The sequence below is a fragment of the Triticum aestivum genome, chromosome 4A, assembly GCF_018294505.1.
Source record: "Triticum aestivum cultivar Chinese Spring chromosome 4A, IWGSC CS RefSeq v2.1, whole genome shotgun sequence".
In the NCBI taxonomy this organism is placed as follows: domain Eukaryota; kingdom Viridiplantae; phylum Streptophyta; class Magnoliopsida; order Poales; family Poaceae; genus Triticum; species Triticum aestivum.
This window is the reverse complement of record NC_057803.1, coordinates 482,468,951-482,479,319: the sequence shown is the minus strand read 5'-3', so window position 1 is coordinate 482,479,319 and position 10,369 is coordinate 482,468,951. Positions and strand designations below refer to the sequence as shown.

The window sequence follows — 10,369 nt, the reverse complement described above, 5'->3', positions numbered from 1 at the left end:
AAACATTTACTTTTATTATCACTATATTCTTTATATTATTAATTTAAAGTTTTACAGGAATGTGTCTGGATATTTTGTTTTCCATTTTATGCTCTGGTCGAACGGTAAAGAATTGGTCAAGCCGATTTGCTCAGTGAGTATTGTCCGTAACATGTGTTAAGACCTTCGACGTGAAATTTTAATACTAATTACATGTATTGTTTGTGCAGGATGGGTGTGAATTGAGGAAGCAATTCTTATTATACTTGCTAAAACATCGTGGGAATGAAGCTAAAGAAAGCTTTCCGGATATTGTGAAAGAATTTCTTAAGCGCATCATCTAGATATTAATAGTTTTGTAATAGATATTTAGTTGGAACATCACTCAGTTTGTTACATGGACATGTCGTTACTTTTTCTTTCTGTTATCAATTTACATTGCAAAAATGGACTTCAGTTATTAAATAATTTTGTTTGTGTTATATTGTTTGCAAAAAATGGAATTTAACATGTTACGTTGTAAACTATTTCAAGAGCCCGTGGCAACGCACGGGCACTCTACTAGTCAGTGTAGTTTCCCTAATTCTTGCCTTCTTGGCAAGAAGTAATAAAGAACCTTAATAAAAAATTAATCACCTTGTCAAATGCTAATCATATGACAAGAAGTAACTTTTCGCTAAATGTCAAATATATTTGCAAAGCTTTCGCCAAATACGCAAATACTAATCACCTTGTTAAATGCTAATCATATGATAAGAAGTATACTTTCGTCAAATGCCTAAATATATTTGCAAAACTTCCGCCAAATGCTAATCATATGGCAAGAAGTAACCTTTTACTAGATCCCCAAATATTCGTACAAAGCTTCTGCCAAATGCCCAAATACTAACCACGATCTGGCTTTTAACATGCTAGCCTTCCGCCAATTAATAGCAACAGTCAGCGGACTTCTGTCATCTGGATGAAAATGTAAGGTACCTGGCGACTTTTGGTTTGTTATGAGGATGTCTGGACTCCCGTAAATTTCCTCAGGGTTGTCTTTGATTTATGGTAAAAAAAAACAAGTCCGGACCGCTCGACAGACCGATACAAGCCGCATTAGATGGCACAAGACGTCTAAACAGCGCAGTCCGGACATATGTGACGGTTTGAGGATCGGTGTTGTAGATGGCTAAGAGCATCTCTAGCAGATCTCGCATCCCGCCAACCCGCAAAACGCATTTGCAGTTCACGGAAAAACGGCTTTGCGGACCGGCGCAGACGGCCGCAAAGGCAGACCCCGCAAAACGGACTCGTATAAAAGAATATTCACGAAATATTTTTTTACGGGTTGGCTTTGTGGGGTCTGCTCTTGCGCCGTTGCCGCCGGTCCGCAAATATCAATACCACACCCCAAAAATAAAACAAACATCCACACTACAAAATGATATTCAGAAAAAATATCAATACCAACACAATACAACATTCATTCACATTACAAATAATTATTCAAATCAACGAAGCAAACTAAATAATGCAATATAAAACTTGTCCCGAATACAAATAACACATGAATTAAATAAAAAAATAAAATTGAGTTTGTTATTGTCCAGCCCTTTGCCAATGGTGCTCAATGAGATCCTCCTGAAACTGAAAGTGGGTGTTTGCATTTTCAATCTCCTTATATGTCTGAAGAAAAGTTCTAATACAGTTAGAGTCTCTAGCTGGTTTGACACGGCTACCTACATTATCGTAGAAAAACTTCAAGTTCATGTCTCTCTCATCTTCGAGAATCATATTGTGAAGGATAACACAACATGTCATGATGTTTTTCAAGGCCTGCTTGTCCTAAAAACGAGCAGGACCATGAACAATGGCAAACCTAGATTGCAAAACCTCGAATGCTCTTTCAATGTCATTTCAGGTTGCCTCTTGCACCCTTGTGAATTCACATTGTTTTTTAGTTCTGCGTTCTTCAATACTCTTGATAAATGTGCACCAAGGAGGGTATGTACCATCTGCAAGATAGTACCCTTTTGTGTATTCATGTTCAATGATAGTGTAGTTGCAAGCAGGAGCATCACCACTAGCAAGTCTAGCAAACAAATGGGACCGATGCAACACATTGATATCATTGAGAGTGCCCGGCATACGAAAAAAATAATGCCAAATCCGTAAATCCTCAGATGCTAGGGCCTCTAGCACAATTGTTGCATCACGAGACTTGCCACGATACATTCCCTGCCATGCCTTCGGGCAATTTTTCCAAGTCCAATGCTGCCTAGCATGCCACACCAACCTCTTCTCTCATTAGATGACATCAATTTCTTTGTGTTATCCTCGTTGGGTGCCCGAAGATATTCAGGACCAAAGACACGGATGATCACTTTGGCGAACCTACGCACTGACTCAATTGTGGTATCTTCACCAATGCGAAGGTACTCATCGGCATAGTCAGCCGGAACACCATATGCAATCACACGCATAGCTGTCGAGATTTTTTGATATGCACTAAATCCCTTCAAGCCCGCGACATTTCTGTTTTGAGTAAAATACCGACAATTTGCTTCGCAAGCTTGAACAATTTTCACAAAGAGGGATCGACGCATTCGATACCTTCTCCGAAAGAGGTGCGGTGGATATGTTGGATTCTCAGCGAAGTAGTCTTGCATCAACATCTCGTTCCCGAGATGGCGATTCTGAGGAATGCAAAGACGCCCGACGGTCGATCCTCGCCGCCTCTTTCGGTTCTCGTCTTCGTGCTCCTTCACGGCAAGAGCCATCACCAACGTCTGTTGCCGATAGTTTGCAAGCAGCGTCTCAACATCCGAGTCGTCTGAATCGGATGAATCGTCGAGCAAAAACTTCTCGCACGGGCTCAATTCCATCTACCTGAACAAAAATCGCACGCCGTGTCAACCAACTATGCATAGCGCTCGGCATAAAGCACAAGCAAACACTAACCGGCGGCTCATGGGGCGGGCGATCCCGGGCGGCGACTAGGGGCGGCGACGAGGGGCGGCTCTTCTCGCCGGATCCAGGGGCGGTGCAGCGTATCGGTGATGGAGGGTGGGGGACGCCCCCGCGGCGCGACTCCGCCCGCAGATTAGGCCGAAATCGCCGGCAGCGGACGGACGGAACCAATGGCGAGCGACGGCGGAAGGATGAGGCAAAGGGCGCGGGTTGAAATGTCCCTCCCGCCAACCGCTTCACTATGATACGGGGCATCGTAGGGGCGAGGCGGAAACCTGCGTATTTGCGGGTTAGGGCCGAGATTTTGCCGCGCTCCTCAAAAAATTTTACGGGCTGGCCGCGTTTGTGGGATCTGTTCGGACGGGATTTTCCATGTCAATCCGCATGTTGACGATTATTTTGTGGGTCGAGGGTTTTTACGGGATCTGCTAGAGTTGCTCTAACAAGTTAGTTGTAGACACCGTTATACACCCCCGGCCAAGAAAATACTCCTATCAGCTATCACGGTGTTAGTTTGAAGTACCGCTTCCAGAGGCGGGGAAGGAAATTTTTCTACAACCCTGGAACACGCATGTTTTCAGCGAAACAGACAGCGCTACACGGGGGCTTCGTTGCCATCCCGACACGTACGGTGGGATCGCTCCGTACGATTTCACATTTTTATACGAGCTACAGGTGCGAAGCCGAGTTCTGTAACGCACGGCAACGCCGCCATGTCCGTCTCCCCGAGTCCGCTTGTGCCGGTTTGATTTCTCCCTTTTAAGATGTACGCGTGACGTGTGGACTCCATCCCACAGCATCACCCACAAGACTAGAAACACCTTTGCATTGAGCAACTTGGCCTTTTCTATATGGCAGGAGGAATCCTTGGCTGACACGTCAGTCCAAGGAGATAGAACGGCACGGCCCATTCGTCAGTGAGTGATAAAACAAACCCAGAAACATCAGGACATTTGCTTTTTCATTTATTTTATTCTGGCCTTTGCTTCTGGGCAACGCAAGCAAGTTCAGAGTTGATCAGTTGTACAAAAGGAACCTCTCGCTTTCAGACCGTGATCACTCACCTTACTCACTATATAAGTAGGAGTATATATATACTCTACACACACAAAGTTATAAACATACTCAATTCACAGGTGCATAACCAATTCACAGGTCGCACAGGACGAAAGGAATTGCACCGGTGCGAGCTTCGTGTGTGTCCACCATGGCGGCGAGTAGTCAAACTGAGGAGAGCATGATGAACTACGATTCTCCGGCGTGCGGCGGCGCGGCAGAGACGGTCATCGAGGACCTCCCCACGGACGTGCTGTCCCTCGTGCTCCGCCGGCTCGACGGCGCGTCGCTGGCGGCGCTCGGCTGCGCGAGCTCCAGCTTCCACGACCTCGCCACCGACCCCGACACATGGCGCGGACTCTGCCTCGCCTTGTGGCCGTCGGTCGCCGGCCTCCTCGACAATTCTTGCTGCCGCGGCACCGGTGACGGCTTCCACCGGGCGCTCTTCGCCGACGCGTTCCCGTTCCCAGCGACAGCGGCGGCGGCGGCCACGGCCACGGTCGCGCCCGCCCTGCCCAGCCGGCTCGTCTCCGCCGTGGACCTGCACCACAAGGGGGTCTGCATCATATCGCGCGTGGTGGAGACGGACGCCTCGTCGGCGTGGTTCCTGGGCTCGCCGTTCCGCGTCGACGCGCTCCTGCAGGAGGGCTTCTCGGCAGCGTCCTCGATCACGCCGGCGGAGCTGACGCTGAGCTGGCTGCTTCTCGACCCGACGTCAGGCCGGGCGGTCAACGCCTCCAGCCGGCGGCCGGTGTCCGTTGACCGGAGCTGGCTCACGGGAGAGACCGTGGTGCGGTTCACCGTGGTGCTCGGCGGCGTCGCCCTGGACGCGGCCGTCACGTGCGACGACCGGTTTGGGCACGTCCGGGAGGTCAGCCTGTGCGTGGAGGACGGTGACGGCGGCGGCGTCAGCGGGCGGGACGGGCTGGCGGCGGTCGCCGCGGCCATGGCCGCCCCGAGGCAGGGCCGGGGCGCGGAGGCGGAGGCACAGGCGGCGCGGCAGTACGGGGAGTTGGTGAAAGGGAAGAGCGCGCGGAAGGAGTGGAAGGCGAGGCGGGAGGGGCTCGTCGACCTCTGCTGCTCCGGCGTCGGAGCGGCGGCGTTCGTCGGGTTCCTGGTGATGCTCACGTGCCGGTGAGCACGCGCGCATCGACTAGTAGTAAAGGTTTGCTCACACGTGCGAGGAATGTGAATACGTGTTCGTCCAGTAGGTTACACAGGGACAGAGGGTCGCTGCCGCAATGTAAATGTACTGTAGCGCAGGGCCAAGAGTTATCTTCTTTGCATTAATTTTCAGAAAGGGGAACTTGAGAAGATACCGTTGAAAGTTGGGAGTGTAGGACTCCTAATTTTGAAGCTTAGTTGGTGAAACTCTTAAAAAGGTCTCTGGAGCAAAGGTTTTGCCAAGCTTCAATAGAACTTAAATTGGTAAAGAAAGTTACTTCATAATCTGATGCATAGTTAATAACTGTCCAGTAAATCACACTAATATTTGCATTCCAAGAAACCCTGATGCTGACCGAGATGATTGCTCAGTAAAACACACGAAAATGATGATATCATAACATCCTTACAAACTCCTTTTTTCCAATTACACATAAATGTAATGACATTGACATAGTCATTTGTAAACAAGGAAGACCATAAGTACTACCATCCATAGCTATAAAGAATCTACATCAACACATCAATACAAAGCTATACAGAAGTTCCAGAACCAGCGTACAAAACTCACAGAGAACAGAAACACTCTTGTCGCGGCAGCGAGCAACAAGACACCTAGGAAGCAGTCTACATATGTGCATTCTGCAACTCCCGGTAAATTAAATCGATGAACTGGTCACTCTGTTGGGAAACATGACGCCAGAGTTAGAAGCATGTAAAAGAACATACAGTACATATTGTAATTTTTAACGAGGAACATACCTGAACAAGTCTCAGGAGGGCGTCCTTAACTTTATCCCGTGAAATAACAGAGCCGTCGTTGTGTGCAGGGGCGAAGGATGGAGGTGGTGAAGGTGGTGGAAAAGGTTGGAGTAGAGGGGCGCCATGCCCGTACTGAGGATGTTGAGTAGATGATGAAGTTGAATGAAGAGGTGGCGCTGTCGGCATCATTGATGAAATCGGCGGAGCTAGTGATGCAGAAGAGGATGATGGAGGAGCAAAGAATGCCGGTGTTACAAGATTTGTTGAATGGCTAGCATGGGCATTAGTGTCCTGGAGGGGCAGTGGTGGAGCTGATGAACCTCCAAAAGGAGGGTGTATTTGGTGCGACTGGGCAGCAGAAGGCATAATCAATGGCGTGTGGGAAGCCGCAGTGGTTTCAGTGGATGGATGAGCTCTTCCAACCATTGACCCACTTGATACACTCCCAATGCTTGCAGCACCCTATATATTTGTATAGAAGAATAATTCAGTACACTACACACAGAACCAAAATGCAACGATGGTGTTTTAATTCAGATATTCAGATGACAGTCCAAAGATGCTGCATATACTATTTCATGAGCAGTGCGAGAAACAGAAAATTATTCAGAAGAAAACAAAACGAAATAGGAAGAGAACATACACCAAAGTAATTAGCAAGTGATTCATCAGGAGTATCAGAAATGAGAGTGGATGCTGGCGGTGGTTCAAGGGGGCCATCTATAGCAGCGGACGTAGGAACAGCCTCCAATTCCTCAAACTCGCTGTGATATATTAGAAGAATTCAGCATAAGTCAATCAAAACATCTCCCATGAACAGTCGAGGGGAAAAAACCTTTTGGTGGAGGGCACTTTAGCTTTTGGAGGTACTCTGGCGTAAGCATTAAGTATCCTGCAAGGAAAATGGAATTAAAAAACTCAAGGAAACATGTTCACAAATTTTCATTTTAATAATTTTACCCACATGCCAAAATATAATACTAGTAAAAAACCTAAAGATACATGGACATCAACAAGACAAAGTTCGGTTCATGATTAATCAATCCTAATTATTCACACCCATGTTAGACATCTAATAGTTATACATGCTAATGCTTTGAACTAAGCGAAATAATGAAGCATGATTTGCAGACAGTGGACGAATTGTTAAAAAAGGAAAAAGATTCTCCTCTATTTTGTCCAGTGCAGAGGTAAGGTAATGACACCCGGGCAGGTAATCATGTTAATCCTTTCGAAAACTTCCAATTATATGATAGTAACGCCCCATTCGATTGAATATAAGAGCATGATGCTCCTAGAGTCCTTACATGCAGAAAGTTTCACAAGATTTTATTAATTTCCAAACCGTTAACATGGTCAAGGAATTTTCACTCGTTAGGATGCAAAACTGCGGTTGCCACCGAGAAAAGTTTGTTCCCGAGGCATAAGTAACTGTGTAGCTATTTCTGGTTGCCTAAGAAAAAGGAGGAAGCCACAGTACTACCTGTTTAATGTTTACATGTTGCCATAAGATCAGATCAGAACCAGTTACTGTATCACTAAGAGCATCTCCAACAATTTGTTGGTTAGTTTGCTGGTAAATATATCCATGTCATCAACCAACAATGTATCATACAAGTATTCCAGTGGTTGTATGAATGGTTGAACAATAGGACGTGAGTGAATATGGAAGCTTGCTCTCTTTCTTTACCTTGGAGCTTGTGCACAAGGTGTTGGATCATTTTCATACAACCTCACACTCGCTCTTCATTTATTACTTGACAAGTCATCAAAGATGCATACATGTCAAATTTACCAACAAGCATCTTGCAGCTACTGGAGATGCCCTAATATGTGTATATGTCGGCAGAAACAAAAAAAGGTAAAATATAATGACTTCTACAGTTTGTCCGTCAGTTTTCATTAGAAACTTCAAAATTTTCGCATCACAAAAGTCCTATTGTCTCTACAAACATGCAATCCAGCCACACCATTATTTCCATTTGTTAGGCCGTGAGTCCGTCATGGATAGTTGCAGCTTTTAGGGCATGCATTTCTGGTCTGAATCCAATCTAAAGTAGACAAGATCAGATAGTCAACAACAACAACAACAACAACAACAAGTCCCAAACAAGTTGGGCTAGGCTAGAGTTGAAACACATAAGATCTCGAAACTTAGTCATGGTACTGGCACATGATTAGTCTAGTTTTACAAAAAAATAGTATGATCCAGTAACACTCACAAATGGTTTTCAATAAACATCCGAGCCATGAAAAGGAGGCTTCCAACATGAGCATATGATATATGAAAAGTCATACCTTCCAAAAAGATTTGCTACAGCATCACAGTCCTGCTGATTGTAAAACCAAATACCATTTACTTCTTGTGCAGCATTCCGGTACAACAAATATGGAGGTTGAAGTTCGTATTCAAAATCACTTAATAAATCCTCCACCAGATTATCTGAGAAGAGAAACAATATTGAAGTTCTCATGAATGAACTAAACAATATGAGCATTCATAAATCATCTAGAAATAAGAGGCCGGCTGTTAGTCCTAGCCAACTTTTGTTAGATAGATACAAGGAGAATTTTTCTTCCAACTGGAAGTCGTAACTATCAAACAGGATGCAAAACTTTAAAATGACCTGCAGGCCAGCAAGCTAGCATCGGCAACCGCACCATAGTATTTGTTGGTCTGTACAAGCGAAGTAACTTGGCTAGTTATCCCCTTTGCTTCATTCTTTGTGGTGATCTTTTGTGGCAATGTGTGATCACATGGAACAAATCTCTTTTTTAGCCAAGTCTCGCCACATGGAATGGTAAACAAGATTACTAGTCTTCTACTTCATACAGTTCTATTCCTTGCGTTCAGTTAGGATTTTACATTCCCAGAGTGGAGAGATTAAGGTTTCAATCTGAAAATTTAGAGTTTGCCGAGTGGAAGGTATTGGGGTTTCGCGCGAGAAGATCTTAACAAAAAGGCTGTATTTTCCGAGTAGAATGCTCTAAGTTTACTAGTGATAAGTTTGGGTTTGTCAAGTTGAATTTTCTTGAGAAAATAGAGTCTGCCAAGCAGAAAGATTGGGGTATCATGATTGTTTCAGTGGCCCATCAGGCTTTTTGTAAGTAGCCAACGTTGTAGTGTGGCCGAACTGGAATAGTTTGACTTCATAAGAGCATTGGTTAACCTATAGTTGTGCTTTAGTAAAACTGTATTAATTATCTATCATCTTGGAGACCTCGCGCTTTATTAGCTACCCAAAAAGCAAGCAATATGTTTTCTAATCGCGATCGTCCGTAACCCGCAATGCCTGAGTCACACGGCTGAGTGGATGGACTTAGATCGCAGAAACATACCCGTGTTCCGCCTGTTCATGACGATAAACTGAAACCTCGGCTGCGTGTTCCTACAACAGGAGAAACCAATCAGATATTCAGATCCCAGCCGCAGCCGCACACAATATTCTATCAACCCTCGCTCACCTCTTCACGACGAACAGCGACCCCTCCACGTCCTTGCGGCTCTGCGCAATACAAGGCAAGCAAACCGGATCGGATCAGGTTTTCGGTGAATCACGGGGGGCGAGACAGGGGGAGGGGGAGGGGGAGGGGAGGGGGGGAGGTGACTGACCCACTGATTGAGGTCGATGTTGAAGTCGTAGAGGGTGACGTGGGCGGCGGTGATGAGGATGTCCTCGACGGCGGGGTCGAGACGCTGCAGGACGGTGAGGTTGAGCAGGCGCGTGCCCTCGGCGTCCATCGCCAGGTTCGGGGTCAACTTCCCCCCGTTAGTCGGCGGCGGCGGCGGCATCGATCAATCTCCGAGTGGGCGGCGGTGGATCTGAGGGGAGCTGCAGGCTGCAGCTATCGAGTAGGGAGCTTGGGAGTTTGGAGCAGGGGGGGAGGGGGAGGGGAGGGGACGGGGACGGACTGTAATTTCTGGAAGAGTCGCCGCAGCAGACAGCACAGGATGGGACGTGGATGGACCGACGATGCAGGAGCCGGACGGGGTCGGGATCCATGGGCTCGGCCACTGTGTAACAGGTATAGACTATAGAGGCCCCTCTCTGTGTGGCTTGGCCCATCCTTTGTTCCGAAAATCAGCTTGGGAGCCCCCACGTGACCGCGGCAACTATATCTCGCTTCACGCGAGACTTTTGTCTGTCTCGCTCAACCACTGTCCTCTCCGGTGTACCTATTGGACCAGCCCAGTTTTGTGCTTTTTTTTGTTCGCTGGTTTTTGGATGGAATTCGCTCGCTCGCTGCTCTTCGTTTGCTAGTTTCCTAGGGTTCTCAGCCTTTTTTTTTTCTTTTTAGGGTTTCCGTTTTTAATTGTTCTTCTTTGTTTCTTACTCAATTTTCACTATTTTCTTACTTCTTCCAAAGCTTTTCGTCATGTTATTCTCTGTTTTAACTGTTTTTTCTTTTCATCCTTTTTAATTTTTTTATTTCTTTCTTTCTCGGTTTTCCATTG

General features: G+C 46.4%; 2 protein-coding genes across 2 annotated transcripts; one reads left to right on the top strand and one right to left on the bottom strand.

Annotated features, from left to right (window-relative positions):
- Positions 1-3,885: 3,885 nt before the first annotated feature.
- On the top strand, positions 3,886-5,433 carry LOC123086504 (probable F-box protein At2g36090). Its single transcript, XM_044508266.1, has one exon. It carries the CDS (start codon positions 4,139-4,141, stop codon positions 5,123-5,125), a length of 987 nt encoding a protein of 328 aa, XP_044364201.1. The 5' UTR covers positions 3,886-4,138; the 3' UTR covers positions 5,126-5,433.
- Positions 5,434-5,512: 79 nt separating this feature from the next.
- Positions 5,513-9,843, bottom strand: LOC123086503 (mRNA-decapping enzyme-like protein). The gene is made up of 8 exons (XM_044508265.1): positions 9,527-9,843; positions 9,379-9,419; positions 9,253-9,302; positions 8,212-8,356; positions 6,749-6,805; positions 6,557-6,677; positions 5,914-6,375; positions 5,513-5,832 (listed from the first exon to the last, which is right to left on the bottom strand). Exons 1-8 carry the CDS (start codon positions 9,704-9,706, stop codon positions 5,779-5,781), a joined length of 1,110 nt encoding a protein of 369 aa, XP_044364200.1. The 5' UTR covers positions 9,707-9,843; the 3' UTR covers positions 5,513-5,778.
- Between the last annotated feature and the right edge of the window lie 526 nt (positions 9,844-10,369).

Coding starts and splice junctions, on each gene's coding strand:
- LOC123086503 (XM_044508265.1), bottom strand. CDS start 9,706: ATGCCGCCGCCGCCGCCGACTAACGGGGGGAAGTTGACCCCGAACCTG. Junction 9,420..9,526: donor ACATCGACCTCAATCAGTGG/GTCAGTCACCTC, acceptor TGTATTGCGCAG/AGCCGCAAGGACGTGGAGGG. Junction 8,357..9,252: donor CATGAACAGGCGGAACACGG/GTATGTTTCTGC, acceptor TTCTCTTCTCAG/ATAATCTGGTGGAGGATTTA.
- LOC123086504 (XM_044508266.1), top strand. CDS start 4,139: ATGGCGGCGAGTAGTCAAACTGAGGAGAGCATGATGAACTACGATTCT.